Source organism: Melanostigma gelatinosum, assembly GCF_949748355.1.
Source record: "Melanostigma gelatinosum genome assembly, chromosome: 22".
Classification (NCBI taxonomy): Eukaryota; Metazoa; Chordata; class Actinopteri; order Perciformes; family Zoarcidae; genus Melanostigma; species Melanostigma gelatinosum.
In genome coordinates, this window is record NC_136655.1 from 7,980,874 (window position 1) to 8,006,206 (window position 25,333).

The 25,333-nt window shown below is 44.6% G+C and overlaps 2 protein-coding genes across 6 annotated transcripts in view; one reads left to right on the plus strand and one right to left on the minus strand.

The window, feature by feature from the left end:
- Window positions 1–25,333, plus strand: part of wnt5b (wingless-type MMTV integration site family, member 5b) — a gene marked incomplete at its 5' end in the record, with an annotated part of 62,707 nt that overhangs the window by 28,488 nt on the left and 8,886 nt on the right. The window contains 3 exons of one of the 5 annotated variants that reach the window (XM_079294675.1): window positions 16,641–16,831; window positions 23,654–23,817; window positions 24,950–25,037. In XM_079294675.1, the coding sequence (XP_079150801.1) occupies window positions 23,702–23,817; window positions 24,950–25,037 (204 nt within the window). Of the gene's footprint in view, window positions 1–12,191; window positions 12,296–16,640; window positions 16,832–18,534; window positions 18,563–23,641; window positions 23,818–24,949; window positions 25,038–25,333 lie in introns of those variants that run through there. The other 4 variants (XM_079294676.1, XM_079294677.1, XM_079294674.1 and 1 more) reach the window with 4 other exon arrangements.
- On the minus strand, window positions 7,233–10,910 carry fbxl14b (F-box and leucine-rich repeat protein 14b). Its single transcript, XM_079294687.1, has one exon. It carries the CDS (start codon window positions 10,338–10,340, stop codon window positions 9,138–9,140), a length of 1,203 nt encoding a protein of 400 aa, XP_079150813.1. The 5' UTR covers window positions 10,341–10,910; the 3' UTR covers window positions 7,233–9,137.

Below are 25,333 nucleotides of genomic sequence, written 5' to 3' on the forward strand. Positions count from 1 at the left end.
TGAACGGAAAGTGACCTAACTCTCGGGCTCAATCAAATGCAGTGCTGGTGCAGACAAGTTCAGACCTTCACTTTATTTATCAGTACAGTATATCAGTTAATTGATATGAGTGGTCTAACTTAGAGCATGTGAAACGCTGCGGTTTCCTTTCTGTGGCGTATAATTCCTCCAATTTATATGAAAACTAATAATTCAAAGAAGAACAATTTGTGTCGGTTTTGTTCATCTGATTTTCACAACTGCAGTACGGTCACGGCTGTTAGAAATTACTCATATTTTAGGGCTCCAAAGATTATTAAAATGCAATGCAACCGAATCAAACTTTGACAAATTACATTTCATTTTAAACAAACTGAAATTTATCTTCTCATTTTTTTGTGTAAGGAAATACAGTTTCCTGTTTGAGACATTCGAGAGCTGGTGTTGGGACCCGAGCACGTCTGAGCCCTGCATAGCCTACGAACTATGACAGGAGACGGTTTCTATCCTTTCTCAAGAAGCACACACAACGTTGTGTCAGCTCAAAAGTTCACTCTATTCCTTTAACAGCTGTGTTTTTTCCACTGGCCCACAACGTATCTCAAGTGAATGATGCTGTATCATCATGAAATAATGAATTCCTGTCAATGTGGGGTTTGGTTTTTGGGTGAAGCTGTAGTCCAACACTGAGGGTTTAGATAGGAATCCAGCTTCAGCCTCCATCTCATGTTCCTCCTGCCTGCTGTTTTTCTTCCCTCCACACTGTTGTCCTCCAAACACTCCAAACTTCTACCCCAAAAAAAAGGCCCTCCTTGTTAACGTCGTGAAATCTCTCTGTTGCAACACACAGCGTTTCCTGTCAAACATGTTGCTGCAGTGTTCTGTCTCCCTTTCTGTCCGTTTCCCCTGCATGACACATTTTAAACCGAGTAGAAGAGAAAGGAAAAAGTTTATCTTTATTGATGCTTGAATGACAAGCTGAGCTTGACAGGAAGGTACAGAGAGCCCGGCAGAGATGCGCAGACGCCACCGAGTGTCTGCGTACATGCATTATGCACAGACAGGAAGACAAGCACACACAAACGCGCCACACCTCCCACGCTACCAAAACACTGTCTCGCCTGACAAATTAGAATGGGTGCGAGCCTGTCTGGGTTTTTTTTTTTTGACATTGCAGGTATCTGTCACATTCCTGTCAGAGCTTCACGTGGTTTCACATCGAGACAAAGAAAGCCAAAAAGAACCCACATGTCATCCCCTCCTCACTCTCTCTCTCTCTCTCTCTCTCTCTCTCCCTCCCTGTCCGTCCTCTCCTGTCGTTCTGCGCTGGGTACTGTCGAATGAAGCGGGAATATGGTGCAGAAGTCAATGTCACGTGCTGCATAATTCTCAGTTTTCCATTGTAATTGCTGAGGCTTTTATAAAAGATTCAGCGACAACGTCCATGGTTTGATTGTCAATGAAGCAGGGTCTTATGGTTCCAAATGAAAGATTTAGTCCGCTGTATTCTCATCCAATCCGTTGGATCCAACATTGATCACGCAGAACTGCACAGAGCGGCTAATGCTAGGGGTATAAAATGTAACAACAATGATGATTCGAGCGACGTGGCTCATACTAACGGCATAAATATTGAAGAAAAAGTCGGAGGATCTCTATCACGCTAATACAGAGAAGGATCTCTGGGGCTAATATAGCTGTGATGCTGGCGTGCGATGGATTAATATCTGCGTCTGTTGCCTAATGAGAAAAAGGCCTACAGCAGTAAGTGACCTGATAGAATAATAAGCAGCTGAACACCCAGAGGAGCGAATGAATGAAGGGTTCTCCAGTCGAGAGGCTGGAAAATAGTGTTGAAACGATTCTATTTGGATTAGTGATGAATTTTAATTTAGCCGGTACTTCTGTTTATGACTGCAAAACGATGGGCATTTCCATCAGCCTCAGTCGTACTTTGCATTAAGTGGTAATTAACAAATGTTAGCATGCTACGATGCTAACCTCAGACGGTTATTATAAACGTGCTCGCATCATCGTTGTGAGCACGTTAACGTGACATCACAGAGTCAGCTGAAGGAGGACAATCATGTTGCCTAAACTGCAGTTCAAACCACACTGTGGGGTTGTTCTTGTAGAGAACGAGCTAAGTGTGATCCACCGACTTCATCTTCAGAGAAAAAGCATAAATAGTTAATCACTTTGGGCTGGGATGACGTAATTGTTCCTCCTTTGCTGCAGAGTTCGACTTTCTGAAATGGTGAGAAGGATTCCTGACCTTCGCCTAACTTCTTACCTTTTGTAGAAAAGCAGCTCATTACTTTCTGAGGAATGTGCAGCAGAGGTGTGTGCGTGCCCGGTGTCCCACTGAAAATAATTAGCTGGTCTGTTGGGCACCGACATCTGAGAGAGGTAGAAGCAGGACTTTAGCTTTAACTTTTAGTGTGTGTGTGTGTGTGTGTGTGTGTTTAAGTGTAGGTGAGTGTTGTGCCAGCCATTGTTGAATATTAGGCAGATTTCTGTATTTTGGAAGAGTTTCTGCGTGGGTGTGTGTGTGTGTGTGTTTGTGCCCAGACGGTATTTTAACATGGCTAGCCGACTTTTAGCAGCCCACAGTTAAACAGTGACTCACAGATTCCTCTCTCTGTCTCTCTCTCTCCCTCTCTTTCTCTCCAACCTCATCTGTTTCTCCCTCGATTCTTTTTCCTTTTTCTTTTTTACCACTCCCTGGTTTTCTCTCGTTCTTTCTCTGCCTCTCCGCCCCCTCTCTTTCTCTCCCTCCAGGTTGGGTGCTGACCATAGCAGACTTCAGGACAGAGGTGATTTTACCTCTGCTCCCCCCCCCCTCTTATGCTGCGTTCACACCGGTCGCGTTGATTTTTTAACGCACTGCAAAATCGCGTCCAATGACAGGGGGAGCAACTCAACGCTGATAGGCTATCGCGCCACAGCGTCACGCGATTATTCCGCAGAAGTTGAAAAATTTCAACTCGCGCGTTGGCGATTTTGCGGCGTCCAACGAAAAAAAGCGTCCAACGCGCCGCGCCATCGCAAAATCACGCCGCGCCAGTCTCATCGCGTCTGTGCACAGACTTTGTATGTAATCTCGACGCGCGTCAAAAAATGAACGCGACCGGTGTGAACGCAGCATTACTCCGACTGTTCCAGCCATAAACCTAGTAAGTTACAATATGACCATACTATAATGGTGTCTTCTTTAAATAGAAAATGTACGTTTCATATCCCAATGGGCTCATAGAATCTAATCAAGCTCATTTTACAAAGACAAAAAAGTATAGTTGTCCCATTACATTACTTAAGTTTTTAAAAAGACTTTCTGTCCAGCTTTGATTGGTTGAGAGGCAAAGAAAGACCAGTAATAGGGATTTAAATCCCCCTGCTATATATAATCAGGAAATATATGATGTAAAATCACTTGCACAGGGAAGGTTGCTGAAACGTGAGAGACGCCCAAATCAAAAGCATCGCAAATGCTCTTGACTGGAGCTGCTGATTATATAAAAAAAGCTTCCTGACACACACACACACACACACACACACACACACACACACACAGCCCCCGGGGCTCCCGGGACTTCAAAGAGCCATCTACTGTAGGCCCACCTCAGCGACACCTCAACACCAGGTGCCGCAGAGAGGAGGAAGGAGGGGCGATGGAGGGTAGGAATGGAAATGGTGAGAGGGGGAGAAGGAGAAAGAAGAGAGAGAGAGAAAGGGAGTAGGAGGGAGACCACAGGCATTCGAAGAGGGTGAAAGAAATAACGTCAGAGGTGGAAGGAAGGAGTGAGGAAAAGCTTCAAAATTAGAAATGGATAAGTTGAGAAGAAAAAGAGAAAAGGATGAAAGCCAACAAACGAAAAGGCAGAGGCCGGACAGACGGACAACACAGCAGACAAGGAGTTGCAGCCAAAGACGGAGAGATAATGGGGGTGGAGAGCAGTAACACTCTGCTGCTAATACCTCTACTGCTTTGTTGTGAAGAACCCCAGTTCCCCTTTTAACGGTGAACAATTCCTTTAATGACAGCAGTAAAACACACACACACACACACACTGCTGTTCCTCCCAGCCCTACAGGAAATGTGGTTCAGAGCACAACATGACGAGTCACAGTTCAACTTTTACGACTTACGGGACCGATGCGCACTCACTCACACACCAGAGTTCAAACGCAAAAGCAGCATTTATAGCATGAAATGGTTTTGTTTCCCATGTTAGTGTCCTATATGGGGCAGAGATTCAGAGGCCTTTGTCGAATTTGGGTGCCTGTAAGCTTTTGAATTGACTTGTTTGTGAGCTGTCAATCATGCAGACAGGCAGGCTATGGGAGTTGGAAGAGTGACTCGCACTGAGAGAGAGTTATATTCCAGAGATGAAGCCATTTGGTGAGCACTTTGATCCCATGCAGCTACTTCAAAAAGGCACAGAGTTCTGTATGGCTTCCACAGTGAAACCTTTGAGTTACACAGGAAGAAAACGAAACCCCAAACCTGGCAGTGTTAGTGCCTTGCTCAATCTGTTGGAATATTCATCCACACAGCTCTAAGTCTCGTCCTCAAGTTGTTGATTTCTCCCCGTGAGCCAAGTGGACGAGTCATTCCGGAACGTTTTGTTCATAAATGTGTTGATCGGCATGCGGTATTTTACACATTCGGTCATCTCCACAACAAACTGTAAACACTCTACAGCTGTAAGACTTGATCCCCAAAGCACCTGGTCGAGCCCAGTATGTCTTGAAGGAATAGTTTGACATTTTAGGAAACATGCTGATTCGCTGTCTTGCTGAGAGTCAAGACAAGAAAATCAATACTGATCTCATGTATGTATTGATATGAATGTAAAGCCAGCAGCGGCTTAGCTTAGCATAAAGAATCGGTACAGGGGGAAGACTACGAGCCTTGCTCAGTCTATTTTATTTTTTTATTTTATTCAACCTTTGGTCGGAGCCAGGCTAGTGTTTCCCCCCTGCTTTCAGTCTTCATGCTAAGCTAATCGTCTCCTGGCTCCAACTTCACATCCAATGGACAGATATGTGAAAGTGGTATGAATCTTCTCTTCTGACTCTCGTCATTTTCCCCATTCGTTGGATTCAAAACGATTGAAATGTTGTGCTTGAATCCCAAAAAAACTACATTCAGATGGCATAATCAAAAACTGAATTTCATCTGCAGGACAGTGGATTTACTGGGTTTAAATGTGTGTTAACTGTTACAAAGAGAAAGCGGAACTGTGCTAAAGTGTACAATTACAAAAGCGAAACGCCAAAGCTTAATTCACAATCAGCGCTCCGTATTCAAAATGCAAATGGAGACGGCAACCTATGCAACAAGGGACGGGGCTTTGCGTTCCCCTCACAGGGAGAATTGTGTCGTCAAAAGAAGAGTTTCATCCTTTTAGAATCTGTGCTTCACAGGTGGCCCCCGCTCCACCGCCAAGGACTCACAAACTGCACAGCGAGGGAGGACAGTGAGGCGAGGTGACCGAACGTAAAGGCACGACAACCCTCCGCCTCGCTGATGTGTCCTTGGGTAAGACACACCACATCCCCCGTATAGCTCCAGCAGTGGGGATCTGGAGCCCAGCCTGACCTCTGACCTCCCTGTGGAGGGTGGCAGACAAAAAGAGATTTTCCCTGTGGGGATTAATGAAGTATCACATTCTCATTTGAATGCAGCTGATTGTATCGTTGTCCGTCTACATTTCGGCCTGCGGACCTCTGTTGGGAAAGGTCTGCAGACCCAAATGTCAAATGACGAAGAAACAATCGGCGACGTTGTCCCCCTCCCACCGCTCTGTTCATTTATCAGTATTTAAGCTCCGACTTTCTACGTGGCACACGTGTTCCCTTCTGTTTCTCTTTGTTGCCTCGATGCAGCGTTCAGGATTCAACCAAACCGACCGGCGTACAGATTGACCATGTTTGACGGTGGTCATGATGAGGCGCAGAGCACTGTATGGGCAAAAGACATAAGCATGCGTAGCTCAACTGTTTAGTCTACAAAATATTCTTTCTATTGTTCCAGACTCATTTTCAGTGGGATGCCACAGACAAATCTTTCACATCTTAGTGTGCACTCATTGCAGAGTTATTGCACAAGACCAAAGGCCAGCTAAAGCAAAGTTAAGAAACAGCACTGACATTCTCTCTCTCTGTGTGTGTGTGTGTGTGTCCTCTTTCTTTCTGTCTCCCTCTGTCCCTGTGGTCAACAATCCCTCTGCTGGCCTTTATCCCCAAATCCCCATGGACAGAGTCAGGGGAGGGAGAGTGCTTAAATGCTTTGAATGATGGTGTGGAATGCTAAAATGTGTGTGTGTAAGGGGTGGGGGGGGGGTGGTCTCCTGCCTGGTCTCGGATCTGGTATGCGTGACTGAACAAGGAGGAGAAAGAGAGGAAAAGAAAAAAAAAATCCCCCACCAGAAACCTGCCTTCCTAACTTCTAAAGACAGACAATGGCTACTGACTGGTCTGCCAACCCTCTGTGTGTGTGTGTGTGTGTGTGTGTGTGTGTGTGTGTGTGTGTGTCACTTCACACACAGGACACGTCCTGATAGAAAGCAGAATGGGGGAAATCTGCTTTAGATCTCATTACTCCACACGTGCAGCAGCACAGACGCAGCTCTGCCACATGTGAAATAAAACATTGCAAAAATAACCAAAACTAACAACCAGAACCTTCCATGCAAACCATGAAATCCAGCAAAAACACAACCCCAACCTACTTTGGGGCTTTGACACTTTCGAGACTTAAACTCCTGCATATTTGCTGCATTTACCAAAACAGACGTTGATGATTAAAAAAGTCAGCAGGGTAGAACAGCTTCCTATAATAAACGCCCCGGTGATAATTAATTACACAGGCACTGCAGCCAAATCAAGACGGCAAGCATCCATTTTGAATCTCCTCGTAAATAATAAAACAACACAACAGATTTTTCCTTTCTTGTTTTTTTTTTTTGTTCATCCCTTTTGAGAGGCAAAGGCTGGAGCGTTCAGGGACAATACTCAGAAATGCGTGGGCGGCTATTAGCACCAATACATTACAATAACAGCCCTTATTGTATTAAATGCGCTGGATTATGGACAACATGATTGTAGAACAAGCACCACAGCAGCACTGGGTGAGTGCCTTGTGGGAATAAACAATGTCAAAATGACCATGTGGAAACAGACAGCATGACAACACTGGAGAGCTACAGCTACACAAACGTAGTCCACACACCGCTCTTTTCGTTCATTATATAAATATCTTTAATTGTTTTAACCGTAAGAATATAAAACAATTTCATTTTGGGATTCTGCATTTTTTTCTTCTTTACAAACACATAATATACAGTACATCTTTTTTATTTTTCAAACACACACACAGCTTTTTCAGCAGGACGCACATCCGTATATTAATTTTTCGAGCAAGTCATTGCATTACATTAAAACGCGCACACACAGGCCTCCGTGTGTGCATGTGTGTGTGTTAATGTGTGTGTGTGTGTGTGTGAAAGAAAGATGGGGAGGTGAAGAGACGCAGTCCGCTTGTAACCCGACACGGAGAGAGAGCAAGAGAAATAATCGATGGCTCCTTATTCTAAGCATGTCTCAAGATGGATCGGGGGTATTTTTATTCAGGGAGAGATGGGGAAAAAGAAGAGGAAGAAAAAAAGATATTCTTGCCCTCCTCTCTCTCGCTCGCTCGCTCTCTCTCCGGTGAGAGCAACATGAATATGAATGCGACCTGTGTTGCCGTTAACGTGGGAAAATAAAGCCATGAGACAAACCCTGATTTGTTTGGATCAATAAAGGGTATAAGATACAGAAATCACTTCAATTTGAAGTACGGCGCTCCGAACAACATCCACTGACATTTATTTCCACCAGCATCCCTCAGAAGAAATACCGAATATTCCTACAACATGGATGTACAATGTGTTTACTAACGGCCCCATCGTGTTTGTATCTCGCGTTTTAGCGCTAATGTTCCTATACGTCTATCGCATTATTATAGGAGGTCTACAGGTATTTATTCTAAGGGAAAGCTGATGATCTCGTCTCCTTTTTATATTGACCAAAGCTTGAACACAACACAGCTCTAAAGGGTGTGAAAGTTGGACTTTATCCCGAAGGATGAGGAAAACAATAAAAGAAAAGCTCTGGCACACAAGCGGATTCATGTTGAGTTTTTTGCCTTTTTTTGCATAAAGCGTCGTCATTAAAATCTGAATAGATTTTACAGCTTGCCGTCGCTTCTCTCTCTCTGGGATATTGTTGCGGTTTATGGGGGTAAATTAACAAAAGGTAGTTAGATTGTGTCCTGGTCTCCTTTCTCCAGCTCTGCTCATGGAGGGAGGGAGGGAGGGATGGGGGGAGGGGGCAGACACAGTCCCTTTAGGCACATTTTCTCCCAGTCTCTCATTCTCGCTTTCCTTCTCTCTCTCTTTTTTTTCTTCTTTTTTTTTTACAGTATACACCCTTTTGAAAACAACCACATACGAGGTAGCCAAATGTTTTAGGCGTGATGGCTGTAGCGGAGATTAGTTGTAAAGGTCTCAAATCCAGACTCACTGTTTAAGAATAAAAAATAAAAAGTTTTCAAACCTCACTTTGCTTTAAAGCTAAAAGATGGACGCAACTTCGGATGGATGCAAGCTTCACTTTTTAAGAATTTTCTGGAAGCAAGTGCCAGTAAGCAGATTATTCAAATGACATTCTTCTCCCTTTTTTTTTAAATATGTGAAACGAGCTGATTTGCATTGCAAGTTATTCCAGTTTGATGCCAGAATGTCTGAGATATTAAAACTCAATCACGAGATCAAAGCAATTGTTAACGGGGATTTTCACGAGCTCGCAGCAAAAGTAAGTTTTAATTGCTTCCTACCGGGCAGAATATTAAGTCGTAGAAAACACTAATTGAAATCCTGCAAGGCCAGCAGAGAGAAAAATAAAACATCTGAACACAAAATATTGGTCACATGGGGAGAAGCACACCGTACACAACCACACAGAAGGGGAAAAGGGAGGTTTTTCTCTCTCTCTCTTTTAATAAGAAAAGAAGTTTACCCGCCCATCTAATACCCCTCCTCTTCCTCGTGTCCCTCTCTGTCCCCCATCCAAAAACAGAAAGAACAAAAACACGGGAAACACACTTCCAATCACCTCACTTTCTCACTCTCTGTCATCTGCCAGAGTCCCAGGTTCAACACTTTAAGGCAGGGGAGCTGCGTGATCCTCTCCAGTCCCCTCTTGGTGATCTTGGTACATCCATACAGGTCGATGCCCGCCAGCTGGGTCAGGTGGTCGGCTATGAGCTCCAGCCCTTTGTCCGTGATGCGCACACACTGTCCAATGTTCAGGGTCCTCAGCTCGTGCATCTGCCTCACCATCCGGTTTATCCCGTCGTCGGAGATGTGGCACGAGCACAGGGACAGGGACTTGAGCTGGTACAGCCCCTGGGCGATGTACGCCAGGGTCTGGTCTCCTATCTTATCGCAGAAGGAAACGTCGAGCCCGGAGAGCCTCAGGGTGCCCATGGCGAGGTGCATGGTCCCCGTGTCGCTGATGTTGTCGCAGGAGCGTAGGTTAAGACTCCACAGGGAGGCCATGTGGGAGAGGTGGATCATCCCTGCGTCTGAGATACCCCCGCAGAAGCTCAGGTTCAGTACCCGGAGCTTGGTCAGCCCCTTGGAAATGTGTTTGAGTGACAGGTCCGTCAGTTTCTGACAGTCCTGGAGGGTCAGGTACTCCAGGTTCAAACAGCCCTCTGCCGCGCTGCGGGTCATGCCCGCCAAGTGTCCAATGCCCACGTCCGAGACGTGCCTGCAGGACCTTAAATTGAGGCTCTTGAGCCTGTGGAGGCCCCAGGCTATCAACAGGAGCCCGGTGTTGGTGATGTTGCTGCAACCGCCGAGCTCCAGCACCTCCAGGTTCTTCAGATACTGAGCTATCCTGCCCAGACTGGAGTCTGTGATCTGCTTGCACAGACTCAGGTTCAGCACCCTCAGCGATGGGATCTCCTGAACGAACGCGTGACCCAGCCCGTTGTCCGTGAGGTTGTAGCAGCCGGACAGATTGAGGGACTCGATGTTGGGCATCCCCTGGATCACATAGCTCAAGCTGCGACGCAGGGACAGGATCTGGACCCTCCGGATGCCCCTGGCCTGGAGGCTGGGGAACAGGGAGGGATTGGCCCGGCGGAGGTGCAGCTTGGCCTCCACCCCCCTCCACACTGACTTGTGGTAGGATGCGTCCCTCCAAGTGATACACACTTGGGCTACCCTGCCTTTGTCCCTCACATCCAGATAGCTGAAAATCATGGCCAAAATTTCCGGGAAGAGGCACGAAATGTGCGTCTCCATTGTTTTTCAAACCCCAGGCATATAAGAATTAATACTCCACACCTCCAAGGCTGACAAAAAAAGAACCCACTCCCCTTCTCTTGCAATTATGAAAAAGTGTCAACAGTACCAGTTATCCACAGAAGTAAGGGGGGAAAAGAAATAAGAGTAGTTTGTTTCTCTCTTTTTCTCACATTGAACTGTGCAAAATCGATCCAACTCTCTCCAACCCCACGTGATCCTGTCTCGTTGCGCAGTAGGATTCAAATGCATTAAAAAAGGGGGAAAAACTAAAAAAAAAAGCGTTTATTCCTGCCTCAACTTCTCTCTCCGCCAAAAAGAGGAGGCGAGGGGGGCGAAAGGAAGGAGGAGGAGAGGAGGAATAAGCGTCAATCCTTCCCCCTCTCGCTCCCTTCTCTCAGACGACGCTTCCTTGTATTATACCTACAAAAAGCCTTCCTCTCTCGGCCGAGCGGGGATCCAGACGGTCGTACATTTCAGTGTAAGAAAGTAAAAAATAAAACCAACACTCTTAACGCCGCCTATTGGAAAACATTTCCATGATAGAAAAGCAGGAAAGATAGAGCTGGGTTGGCTTTGTAGGCAGAGTGACAGAGAGAGAGAGGGGCGTCCTGGGCTCAAAGCCTTTGTCTGCTCTTTTCAAACCGACTTGGCAGGGACCCCGGCACTCTCCCAGCACGGGAGGGGTGCAGGCAAGAAAAAGTATTAATGGTACGTGTTAAAACATATATAACAACAAATAACGTCGCTATAAGCGCAGTAAGTAACTGCTCGTACACGGAAAAGATGTGTGTTAATATTCTATAAATAACGCAGTGCGATATTAATTCGTGATTTTATCAAGGCACCCCTCTCTCCTCCATGTCAGGCAGTTGGTTTGTCCCGCCTCAGCTGGAACGGTGCGAACAGTTTCCCTTGGAAACCAACTTCTGACAATTCAGTTCACTTTGGGCTTTAACCCTTTGAGCGGACCACACAAGAAACACAGGAAAGCCAACTGGAGAAGCCCTTTTTACTCCGCTTACTTGGCATAAATGTGTAGTATTTCTTACTGCGATATCGCTGTTGTTATTGTTGTTGTGGAAATAGTGGTAGAGGGTCTCTAGAAGGGTTACAGAGCAGAATACAGTGCTCGTTGTCTCTTGTAAACATAATGTTTTTATCCACTCTCCTCTTTCACACTTGCAAAACCTCCCCCAAAAATATATTAAACACTCATTGGCTAATTGTGTTGATGTACAATAATGTACAAATAAGTAAAAAGCTGTCTAAACTCACTTCAACACACTTTATTGGCTTGGTAGGCTGCTGACTGTGCCGGTGTGTGCGCAAATGTGAGTAGTGAGTGTATGTATATATAAATCATAAAGTACCAAACTAATCACTTTGAAGCAGCTGCCTCACATCTGGCATTGCTTGAACTAATTTCTCTCAGCTGATAGTACTGAGAGTGTGTATGTGTATATCAATAATAGCTATTTATGGCAGATATATTTTCAAAAATTGCTTGTCAAAGCATTCAAATCATCAAATGCCACAGAAAAAGGTTGTGAGAACATTTTCTACTCTACCAAGTTTTAACTGTCATCCCTACAGTGGGCCTCTCTCACCCCCATAGTAGCCGTCTTAGCGTGTGGCTCAATGTATATCTATATAGGGCCGTGTGTGTGTGTGTGTGTGTGCACAAAGATAACATATGTCTGTGCATATGGGGGTTTTTGTGCGTAAACAGTATATTTTTTATATGGTTGCAGTGCTCCCTCTAGCTTTTTGTAGGCTTCTCACTCGCTCTCCCCCTCTTTGTGTGTGTGTCTGTGTCTGTGTGTGTGTGTGTGTGTGAGAGATAATATGACAGGGGAGCCGTTTGCTGAAGCCAGTGAAGTGTGGCAGAGAGGTTGAGAAAGAGGAAGGAGAGAGAGAGAGAGAGAGAGGAGGAAAGAGGCAACAGTGATCAGGTGAGGATAACAGAGAGGGAGAGGAGCTGCAGAAACAGGCCTTTTTACATGGAAAGAAGCAGCCGAGCACAACTGACAGCAACTCTCCTCTCATCCTCTCTGTTCTTCTCCTTACCAATATATTTTTTTCAAGTCTCTCTGAAAGTAATATATACGTGTAAATGTGTTTTTTTTCCTCGCTGTAATCTTCCCTCCTGTGCATACTGGCTATTAAAGGATCCCATCCTAACATGTCTACAATTGATGTCCTTTTTCTTTGTGCTAAAATATATTTCAAAGTTTATCTGAAGTCAGCAGTCTGAGTAAAACAAATACAAATTTTCAAAGTTAGTCTTTTTAGTGGAAAAAAAAGCCTTATTTTGTGTCTCTTAAAAGATTGTAAAGACTATTTCTTCATCTTCCTCGTCTGAACTTCTGTTTCTGTCTTTTGGTCCTCTCCTACACATCAACTTGCTTTTTGCTTCTTCCTCCTGCATGTCTCTTTTTCTCAACTGCAACTCATGGGTGGGTTGTGTTAGTTTCTCCCTCCCTCTCAAATCCAAATTATTGGCATGAATAATGCCCTCAATGAGGTCACCATATATTTTCATAGCAAAATGTATTAATAACAATAACCAGAAGAAAACATATATTCCAGATTTACAATCCCGTAGACATATTAATACTTGCAAAACACAAGCGGGAACTCTTATGTAATCAGCGTATGAGTCATATAAACAATGTGTTATAGAACAATCCATGTTGTTATCATGGTCAGATCTATCTGCACTAGAGGTCTGACTACACACGTTTTCATTGTGCTACAGCGCTCTGGATTGTTTGTATTTTGTCAAACCAATCACGATCGACCCTAAGCACAGGATGCATCGGCGGTGCAACACAGTGACACGTAAGAAGAGGAGAATGCACGAAAAGCCCTTTTTTTCAGATTAAGGACAACAAAATGTCTCGCAATTAATTCAGCATCTGTCATGTGTTATAAAATGTAAAATATGTACTTTTTATTGAAGTTATTTAATGCAGGTCTCACAAGCTTTCACAAGTCTATAAAGGCCCATTTAGAGACTCTTGACGTAGCGTGATTTCTATTTCAGGTTGCCATAAAAGCAACTCCCTTTATGGAAAGCTGTTGTAAAAAGCATACAATTCTTTGGTGTAAACATGGATTTGAATGTTTCAAATGTATCAAAACGACCGAAACTTCTGGATTCTAAAGTGCAAGGATTCTAAAATCGACTAAAATTGTCTGGTGACTATTTTTGATGCCCCTCTCTGCTTTTAACTTATTTCCTGTAACTTCATCAAGGACACAAACCGAGCAGTTAACTTGACTGTCCCCTGTGGCTGTCAACGCCTATGTCCTTGATGCTCGGGCGCACAGTGTGTCATGCATTTTCAAAATAGAGATCCTGCCATGAATACCAAGCTTTATAATGATTGTGTTAACGCCTTGAGTTACAGAGTAGGAGATAAACACCAGCTTCCAGCTAAATGTGGCTAAATTATGACGATGGCTCGTCAGTCAGTTTGCTGTACAGTCTGGGATTAAACAAGAGGCTCAGAAAGAGGCTTGTTGGGTTCAGAATGTAAAGAAATACCCAGCCAACATGGGTTTGAGAGTGGCACCAACACTGTGTTGTGTTGGAGGTTATGAGCAAACTTTTTAATGTCCGTACAATGTCTCTACAGCAAGATGATCGCAGACAAGAAAAGTAAAGGAAAGAGAAAGAAAGAAATAGAAAAAAAGATGGAGGATGTAGAAACAGAGAGGCGGATCTATATGCCACAGGCTTTTTCTCTTCAGCAGCAGTAGCTGAGTCTCTCTCTGCATGACCTGCCTGTGTGTGTGCGTGTGCGTGTGTGTGTGTGCGTGTGTGTATTTTTTCAGTTTTTCTGTCTTCCTCTGTCTGCCTCATATCACTGTGTGTGTATGTGTGCGTGTGCGTACTTGCACAGCATGCATTTTTTCAGTTTTTCTGTCTTCCTCTGTCTGCCTCATATCACTGTGTGTGTGTGTGTGGTGTGTGTGTGTGTTTGTGTGTGTGTGTGTGTGTGTGTGTGTGTGTGTGTGTGTGTGTGTGCGTGTGTGTGTGTGTGCGTATGCACTGCTGTGGTGTGTCATACCTCTCCCAGAAAACCTGCTGGGCCCTAGCTAGCACACACACTGAGTCTCTCTGTGTGTGTGTTTGAGTGACTAAATGTGTGCGTGTTTGATCATTCAGGGGAGGGCTCTAACTGCATAATTGCAACAACGTGCTTCATCTTCACCCCTGCAGCGGCTGCTGGTTGCCAAGGTTACGTGGGCGTGTGTCAACACGTCGCCCTGAAAGCCGACACCTTCCTGAATAGATATTACTATGACTCTGTAGATTCTCTCCCGCACGCACACACACACACACACACACACACACACACACACTCACCAACATATGAAAGAGAAAGCAGACATTAACAATGCCCTGAGGTGCACTAAGCTTATGTGTGCGTGTGTGTGTGTGTGTGTGTGTGTGCGCATGTATGCACGCACATGTCCGCCAACTGGTTACGCTGTAAGTGATGAATCTTTTATGCTGTTATGGTGTTCCCTTGCTTCACACGGGCTTCACCTGTGCAGCACTGAAACATGGCCGCGGTGTACTCCATCAGAGCTGCGTCAACACTTTTGATTAATGATGGTGATTATGACGAGATCTCGTTCAGAACTAGTTTGTAACCATTCATCAAAAGTGTTGACACAGTTCTGATGGAGCGGCCTGGTCACCCCCACAAATTAAAAAAAGCAGAATTCCTAACCAAAGTCAATTCACTTCAGTAGAACCGGCATTCGTGAATTGGCTCGACGAGGCAAAACAAGTCCGTGCTGAGCTTTTGCGTTGAGTTCAACTTGGGCGACGTATGACACGCGAATGTGTGCTGCTGACAAATTGCAAACCGTTTTGACAGAGCTGACCTTTGAAGGGAACAGAGAGCTGGAGGGTCCAAACTCGAACAAGCTATCATATTTCCATCAAACCTTATACAACCCTGCTCTGCTGAAGTACGAGCGTCTCCACAAAGAGACGCTTGGTGCGCAGGCACTCATGCCTGTGCATGTGTGTGTGTGTGTGTGTGTGTGTGTGTGTGTGTGTGTATACATAGGTTTGTTTGTTATGCACTGCCGCCCTGCTCCAGTTTTTGCACCACACAGGCTGCCCAGGTGAATGTGTGTGTGTGTGTGTCCTCAACAATGCTTTTCTTTTCTGCCAGCTCTGCAGTCTGACATGGCATTTTTTCAGCCTTGTGCTCTCTCTCCCTCAGTAGTCAGCATTTTGGCATTTTCTCAATGCGCTCTGTCATCTGGTGGCATGAATAGGCTGCATATTTTGTGTGTGTGTGTGTGTGTGTGTGTTTATCCGGCTGGTTTTAACTCTGTTTGTCTGTGTTTGTGCGCGGAACCATGAAGGTGGTAAACAGCTCTTTTTCAATCTCAGAAATGGCACTCGGTAGGTTTTTGATGTGGACATACACAGAGGCTTCCAGAGTTGTTGGCAAGATCACTAAATGAAGCTCAAGGCACGCGTTAGACCAAGCAGAGGCAAGATTGATGGAAAGAATGATCGACAAGGCAAAATCCAAAGGATTTAACCGGCATCTGCTCGATAAGTGTTCTCTCTGTTATGACGGTGTCATGCCACCCTTGTGATTCTCACAGGACAATGCATTTGATTTCAATATGAGATACAGAAATTGGCCGAGGGCGTGGTCTCTCCTGATGTATTGGACTGTCAATTTAAACTCTAGACCAGGAGTTTTCAAAGTCTCCCCTCAGACGAGGCGTGAATGATTCACTCATATGGCTTCAAGGAAGACACAGAATAAACGTGTGATATTATGAGACGCAGTGGAGTACCAGAGGGTGCACCAGTGTGTGCCTGACACAGTGCAAGGCTCCCTGGGGATTTATAGACCAAACAAATGAATTCAGAGACAAGAAGTAAATCAGGCCAGACCAGCGCAGCCTCATCCCCTGATGAAAGTTGCTCTGATTCACATCGTAAGTGTGCGTGTCCCTCTTTTAGCATCAGTATGTTCATCTCTTTACCAGATGAGTACGAGTGCCGTTTTACAATTTGTGTGTGGGTCTGTTAAGTATTCAGAGAAAAAAGTTGTACATACCCAGGGCTGAGAAATTGACATTAATTTGCTTACTTAGAAGCAGTGTGTGAGAGTATGTGTGTAATGGCGACAGAAGCAGAGAGCAAAACTGTGTGTGTCATTCAGCCAGTGTTTGGGAGTATGTGCTTGTGTTTCTACATGTTTGAGCATGTGTGTGTGTGTGTGTGTGTGTGTGTGTTAATCTCTCCAGGGAAGGGATCAGGAGGCCAGTGTAGTTTGACCAGCGGAGCTCCGGGGCAGCAGGGGCGAATCAGGGGACCTGGCTCAGCTTCAGTGGCTTCTCCTTCGGCTTGCTGATCAGGGACCCGTCTCTCCCTTGGTTCCCATCCAGTGCCAGACAAGGGCAGCCAGAGCGCTCTCAGCGGCTTCGTTTCCACCGAGGTGCCAAACATGGCCCGGCCTGCATTTATTTATCTGTTTAATTTAATCACACATCCAAGCCCTTTTGTTGGGAGACTATAAAACTTTTTAAAAGAAGAAACCTCACAGTCTTACTTTTACTAATGAAATAAAGAAGCTTATCTGACAAGCACAAGATAACAAACTGCTCTACTTGTGCTGCTGTTACACTACTTTGACACATTGTGTCCCAGATAAACATTTTAATGTTCCACAAAAGTAAAACAGGAAGTCAACATACGGCGACTCGACAGAAGTTTGTTGTTTTCCTGCATATTCTCAGTCAGTTTGCCCAATGAGGATGTTTTTAAAGCAACTGGAAAGGGTTTTAAGGCAGCATCGCCTTGTAATTGTCACACATGGCCACCGGTAGCTAAAGCAAGCTGTGAAACATTCACTTTAATGTCGTGATCGCCCCTCTGTAACATGTTAGCGTGGCAGTGGATGCTTACTGGCATTGGCTTCGCTGTTAACTGTTAACGACAAAATGAGTTCATGTTCTCTTTGCTGAAAATAAGATTTAGGCTACATCAGCTTTAAATCCTGTCAATGAAAGTGGACTGAATTTTGTTTTCCACTGGTGTAAAAAAAAGCTTCGTTTTTAGCAAAAAGCATGTTTTATTTTGAACTGCATCATGAAAATACCCCAACACGTCATCTCCATGCAGCCACAATACCTCGCGTTTACATTCTAGATCGACAGTTTATCAGTAGCTCTCAATGCACTCAAGATATGAAAAGCCGAAATACATAGCCGCCATATGCAGACATGTGAGGAGTGACTATCAATGTGGAGAGTGAAAGGAGAGTCTGCGTGTTTCGAAACATCACAGATGAGAGACGAGGGAGCGTGAGAACAGCTTTTTTTTTAGGTACCTGGATGCACTATTGGAGAGAGAGAAAGCGAGGGAGGAGGAGAGGGACAGATAGAAACATAAATGGCTGATGAATCTGGCTTTCAGTAAGAGAGGAAGGAGGAGAGAGCTTGATAGTGGAGCGACAGAACAAAGCAGAGAGACAGATGGTGATGAGCGCAGAGAGAAGTGGCTGAGAGAAGGAGGGAGAAAGGAGACATAGAAAGACTGGGAAGGAGAAGTAGAGAGGAGATATATTTAGAGGGAGAGAGAGAGAGTTTTAGCCTCCCAGCTAGAGGCATGACTCATCTTCTGCCAGCTGACAGAAGGATGGATGGAGGGAAGAAGGGAGGAGATGGACAGAGAGTCGGGTGGGGGAGAGAGATGGAGCGGCTGAAAGAGGAGAGGGGAGAGCAAGCCTGACGAAGAGAGGACAGAAAGGGGGACAAGAGAATGTGGGAGGAGGGGGGGAGGGAGGGAAGGGAGAAAAACAGAAAGAGGACTGGTTTCCATAAGACATCGTACACACAACCACACATGTAAATCAGGAAGAAAAACTAAAAGACACATAGAAAGCCCAAGGCCTCTCCAAAGCCCCTCTCAGCCGCTTCCAAGTCCCACTGCATTTCCCCCAGGGTGTGTGTGTGTGTGTGTGTGTGTGTGTGTGTGTGTGTGTGTGTGTGTGTGTAAGCAGTAAATTTCCCCGCAGGCAGCTGCATTTGGCAGTTTGTAGCTGCACGTGTGTGTGTGTGTGCGCTTGCATATGTGTGTTTTTGGAAAAGGAACAGACAAAAGGCACGAGAGCGACCGAGAGACGGGCCGAGAAAGAGATGCACATCGTGTGCAGAAAGAGGAGCAGGTAGTTTCATCATCCCATGGGTTTGCTGCGGTCGCATTAGCTTTGAGTCCTTTGCTTCTTACAAATGTATCCGTGTGTCTGCACAAACTTGGCATGTATCCCTGCGTCTGTTCTAAAGAATGATTTGAAGGATAAAAAACCCCACTGTGAACCCTTTACGTTGGAGTTAGCATGTGTTTTGTGTGTGTGTTTGTAATGTGGGAACGATTATGGATTCGACTTTCCCATGGTGGTTGAACCCCCTCTATATACAAACATCTGCCCTACTGAACTGTTCTTGAGCAAAACCACAAATCCCTGCAGGTCCCAGGGTCACTGCCCCGCAGCTGTGCCTGGCCTTTGACCCTATCACGGAGGCCGCAGGAAAAAAACAGAAACTTGTTTTTGTGTCAAATGCAAAAAAAAGAAGATGTTCAGGTCGCTCGTTGTTGTAGAACATCACGCCTTTCATTGTATAGGTAATGTGAAATGGATACATGTTCACCACTCAAATGTACAGTTTTACAGCAGTGGTGGACATGTACTCAAGTACAGATTTGAGGTACTTGTACGTTACATAAGTATTTCTATTTCATGCTACTTCTACTGCGGAATAAGTACTTTTTACTCGTCAACATTTATTTAATTGTTTTAGTATTGATTTACACACAAAACACAAGCTTATGATATGTTAAACTACCCAGCAGTATAACAATTTTTTAATTATTAGCTCCATTTTGACCAGCTACATCAGTAAAACTCGACTTAAATGTTGAGTAATATGATGTGTAATAGTGGGGCCATTTTTATGAAATATGAGTATATTACTTTTTCATCTGTACGCACGTTTTTTTAATTCAGGAGTATTTTCATGTTGAAGTATTATACTTTTGCTGAAGTAAACTGAATATTATGACAAACTACAGACATTTCTGGACTGTAAGCAGGTATGTGGATACATCTGAGCGTGTCGAGGAGTCAGGGGCAAAGGGGTTTTTTTGGTCTTTTTAACTAGAGGGTGATCAATTTTTAAGTGGCTGCCATTTCTAAAAATGGATATATGGCGTTTTGGCATGAGCCGCTTCCAGGGGATTAGCTCACACCTCATCAGCCGACCGCAGCTGGTTTCTCTGCCGGAGAGAGCTGGCTGGTTGGCCTGCTGTAGTCTGGCACCGTTGGCAATAAAAAGCGAGGTTGCTGTTAATCCAGAGAGGCGCTGCCGACTTTCTCAGGCATTGCTCCCTGTTGCATGGCTATTGCACATATCCTCTAGGGGACAAGTCCTCCCTCGCTCCCTCTCTCTCTCTCTCTCTCTCTCTCTCTCTCTCTGTGTATGTGTGTATCCATTACTTGGACACTCCCTCTCTCTTTCACCCTCTCTGTTCTCCCTCCTGACTCATTCTGTCTTCATCTCACTAGGTCCAAGTTTTGTCTCTATGCCCTCACTCCCTCCCTGCCTCAGTTTACCCCCTTTTCTTCGGCTGCTGGCTGTGCTGTAGCTGAACTGCTCCTCCTTGTGTTTCAACGGGTACATCACAAGTTACCAGTAAAAAAAAACACAGCCACGAGCAAAGTGTGGCTGTTCCAGTCCAGCATTTCTGAATCTCTGGGTCATGTCCCAGAATAAGCCGCTGGCCTGCAGAGACAATGAGCATGTTTTAATTAGCGTTTAAATTAGTTCTCAGGAGGAGAAACCTGATTATTTCAGTTTGTCTCTCAGATGTTTCAACCAAAATTACAGATGTTAAATGCATCAACTGTTTTCAAATCAGTTTTATTGCCAGGTGTGTTTCCACATACTCCTGCAATTCTTCTCAACACCTATAATGTACATTGTAGAACAAAGACTGTGTGGTAGGGGAACACTAGGGGGTGCTGTGGTGTCAGTTACAGACTGTCAGGAGTCACTGCTGTGCCCCATTCTTTCACTGTGCAGAACGTTTCAGCTGCTACAGTGCAGGCCATTGACCAAGGCGGTCAAGCATACTTTGACCACAAAAGACGAGTACAAAGACACCCTGTATGCTGAAGTGCAGTGAAAGCTGTGTGTCTTTGATCCGTTTCCTCAACATCAAATGTTTAATATTCAAGACATTTTGGACCCTTGTTGAATTGTACTTCTGAACTAATGTTTGAATACATTGGTGGAGGAAGTACTCCGATCCTTTACTGAAGTAAAATGCACATAAGTATCAAAGTGTACGTGGACAAATGGCCCCTGTGACTGGTGTATTATTTTATGTGTCATTATTAAATAAGTGATGCATCAGTGCTTCAGTAATATTTTACTGCTGTAGCCGGTTGAGGTGAAACTAGTTTTCAAGTAGTTCCAAAGTAGAAAAGAGGAAAATAACAACTTCTGCTTCACAAACTGTGATTCTTTTTTCTTGTTCATTTCTCAAACAGTTGTTTAAATGAAACCATCTGAGAAGTCCAGAGGGGCGTTCTCTATTTGGTGGAGCTGCTGACAGCTCATTGACGTCTGGAACGAGATGCATGTCTCGTAACTTATTTTTCACAAGAGGGCGGTCCAAAAAGTTTGTTCAGTCTTCAACAGTTTTGTGGATGGAAATACTCAAGCAAAGTACAAGTACCTCTACATTGTACCAGCAATACTAACCGTCTTCACCATCATTGCACTGCGTACAACAACAAAAACAGTATAATAAGCCATAAAATGATACTTTAGGTAAAAACTCCAATTAATAATCCAATAAGTGGATCCTTGTAATGTCACTGGAAAAAGCAAAGTGGGGGTTTATGTTGGGAGATGATATGTCTACGTTTAACCGGATGAGAGCGCTGTTGTCATAGTAACCTCCTCAGCATGTGACAGAGTGGTGTATAACGTGGATCGCCTTCTCGGCTGCAGGACGAGACGAAAGAAGCAGTTCAGCCGCCGTTATTTACTGAGTGATCGGTTGGACCAGTTTTAACGTTGTTACATATTATAATTATGTGTCTGTTTCCCAACGTGTATCTCATTGTTTCACTGTTTATTCACCCGCTAAACCCGACTTTGACCCGATACCCGCCCACTGCATGAGATCAATCAGATGTATAGGCAGCCAGTTAGATCACTTTGCAGAGCTGTGTGTGTGTGTAGGTGTGTGTGTGTGCATGTGTGCGCGCGTGCGTGGGGGGAAGTTTAAATCCCCCAGGAGATGAAAGGTGTGCGGTCTCTGCTTAACATTGCTGCGGGTCTATTATCATGCAGAGGCGAGTGACATCCGATTCTCTGCTGCTGCTCAGTCGCCACAAATGAGAAACGCCCACATAAATCCAGTGACGCCCAAAATAACACACTTTACAGGAATATTGTTGAGAAGATTTTAAAAAAGATCAAGAAGTATACAGGTATAATAAACCCACATCGTGTCAATGGTAAAACTGTCCACTGTGACAATTTACCACACAAGTGTGAAGCAGCAGGTTGTTAAAACAGACATTCTGTATTATTTTCAACGTATTGACGCACGCAAAATATGAATCGTTGAAATCCAAATTGGATGATTATTCTCTCATTTGTATCAGTGTTTATCAAATTGAACGAAGTTAATGAACATTATTTTCAGGAGCAATATTCCTAAAAGTAATCTAAATTGATTACAATTATTTGTGAGGTTGGTGAACTCCATGGGGACCTTTTGCTTTCTTATTGTCGAATAACGGTTATACTAAATGTAATAACTTTCCATATTTATTTTATTTTATTTTGGGGGGTTAACCTCCAACCAATTTCTCCAGGTTTTGGAGGTTTCCGTCTCATCCACCCTGCGTCCAGCGTTGGTTGCATATGGACGCACTCTTTTAAGAAGCACTGAGTCAGATCAAAGAGCCTGTTCCTCTGCAGGTTGGCCGCCCAGTTTGTCTTTGACCGGGATATGAATTGAGGAGAGCTCGCTTCAACACGCCTTTTCTTTACTCCAGGACTTTTCAGGACTCCTGGCCGTCTGCATGTGTGTGCGTGTGTGTGTGTGTGTGTGTGTGGAGGGGGCTTTATTGTCGCTGACCAAAGAGGGGATTAGACGATTTTGAGGCACTCACCTTTTATTCAAACAAATTATCCACTTCAGCTAATAAAAGGAATTTCACGCACGTGAACTCTTTTGAGGTCGATGGGGTTTTTGCAAAACGTTCAACCCCCATCGCTCCACTTTAAAACACTGCCCTGGCCATATTGTACCCACTTTAGTGACCGTATGCATAAAGATACACAAATAAAATGTTTAGTATACGGAAGTAATGGAGGATCCCTGGATGGAAAATGATCTGATGACTGGTCATATGAAGAAGGCCTTGTTTGGAAACGCGTATCAGCTGCAGTGGATATTTAGTTGAGTTGCTCAGGGAGTGATTGCCCAAAGAACACAACTGAGCTTTATATTCAAAACCTTTGAAAGCAACATCACAGGTGCTTCCAGTCTTGGCTCGCCATTCAATTCACTGTTGACTATATGTCGAATACCCATTTGGTTTAACTATATGCGCACGCACATGCAATCGTATACGCCCCATGCGCGCGCAATGTATGGCGAGGGAGGGAGAGGGCAGGAGGGTTTGTGAGGTGAAGTGGGGGTGAGAAGAAGAGTGTAAAGAGAGAGAGAGATGTGGAGTGGTCGTGAGGGGATAGGAAGGGAAGGAACAGTCGCTTTGCTGCTCAATTAGCGTTTTAATCTCCTTGTTAATCTTTTCTCAAAACAACAACGGGATCACACTTTTCCCATTGCAGCTTTGCTTTATTTTGTCTTTTTGGAGGGAGACATCCGCTTGCACTTTGCGTAAAACCCAACCAAATCATTTTACGCACGACTTTGAACTGGAGTTTTCAAGCAGTAAACTGGATTCACGTTTTTTCAACAAGCAACTTCTGACCTTTTGGATTATTACCTCTGGCCGTTTTTTCTCTTGTCTTTTTTCATCTTATTTTTAATGTCAGTGATGTTTTATAGTTTTAAATCCTAGAGACTGGAAGGACAAGTGGTCCACAAAAAAATAGACAATCCACAAGATACACTCGAACTCACTGTGTCGCCAGCACTACAGGGCTTGCGTCCAGACCCAGCGGGGCCGAGCAGGGCGCCGCCTGATTTTATGCCCATGTCTCAACAGCAGAGCACTTTCCCCAGCACCGGCTGTGCGGCGGTGACGCGGCGGACCATGGACAACAGGCCTGTCCGGAGAAAGCGAACCGGTGCCGTTCGACATCTGCTGCTGGCAGCCGCCTTCCTCGCCTGCAGCGCCCAACTGCTGGTGGTGGATGCCAACTCATGGTGGTGAGTAATGACCACTGGTAGTGCATTGATTGCTTTCTTTTTTTTTTTGGTCATTTCTTTTGTGGTGTTGTGGCTCATAAAAAGTAGATTAAATATGGCCTCCATTTAGTGGTAACAATAGGTGAGCAACTTTTTCAGAATAGGTTTTTTTTCTTTAAGTTCTACATGTTACAGCCATTCATTTGTATCTGAACGATGACAAAAGCCTTAAAACGTGTTCAAATTGTTTTTCTTTTTGCTTCTATGCTGTTGATAAGATGGCAAATGGAAAAATGTGAACTGTAGAGTTTGTGTTGCCTCTTCTGTCTCTGTATGTGTGTGTGTGTGTTTTGGGGGTGATGTCCCAGTCTTGGGTTGAGCCCTTACAGTGAATGGAACAAATGTGAGGGCTCTGTCACAATATTGACCCTGGCTGAGCCCCAAATGGCACTGCATGGCGGCCTGCTGCTGTGCCTATAGCACCGTCAATTAGCCACACTTGTTCTTGCCTTACAAGACCGCTCGCTATACGCAACAATGCCGTTCAGTTGGCTTTGTGATAATGCAGTGGAGGATGTGTGCAGGTCAGTGGAGTTCACCTTCCTGTCAGTTTATGTAGAACCAGAATAGGTAGTTCATAGTTTCCATTTAGCGGTGTACTTCTCCAACCAAATGCATTCTAAAGACAGCACCCGTGTTGCCCAAATCATGCCATAGTTTCATACATGCATTTATTATGATACATGAACTGATCTTAGCTCTTAAGATTGGGACAATCTTCACACAATTTCATTTCCCTTTCTTTAGAACGCCTTTAGGTGGCCACAGTCTGTGTGTGGGAACTCAGTTTTTCAAAGCAAAAGTGATTAAAATTGTACGATACGGGTACAATTGTTTGTGTGAAGAGGGCAGGAAAGGAAACACAAGGGGAGCGGTTGCAGAGATGAACACCAGAAGAGTCCGTCTACACTTTACAGGCCAGTTGTACTAATAAACGTGTCTGAACTTTGTCCTCTACAGCGCCAACCTCCTCTCAGAGAGGGAGAGAGAGAGTCGTTTATCGCACAGACCCTGTCTCCAGCACTTATCTTTGATCGTAACCGATTGAGTTTACTGGTTAAAATTTAGACTTAATATGGCGTCTGTCTCTCAGGTCACTAGCTCTGACCCCGATCCAGCGGCCAGAGATGTACATCATTGGAGCACAGCCTCTCTGCAGTCAGCTGTCCGGTCTATCTCAAGTAAGTTCCTGTCTGCCTGTTTCAGACCTCTTTTTAATACATTTCAAATGTCGTAAAAACTCCTCTAACAGCTGTCACAACTTGAATTCGAAAATGAATAGATTCTGAAGGATTTAGAGCTCAGTTGTGCACGGTGGGGCTCTACAACATCAGCATCAACAAGAAGAATAACGCAGAGTCTTCCTCCTCTGCACCCTGACTCTGAGGAAATCGTCAAATATAGTTGAATTGTCCCACAGGGACCACGAACGTGTTAAACCATTAATGTGCTAATCTCCGCTAATCTCTCCTATGAT

Coding starts and splice junctions, on each gene's coding strand:
- fbxl14b (XM_079294687.1), bottom strand. CDS start 10,340: ATGGAGACGCACATTTCGTGCCTCTTCCCGGAAATTTTGGCCATGATT.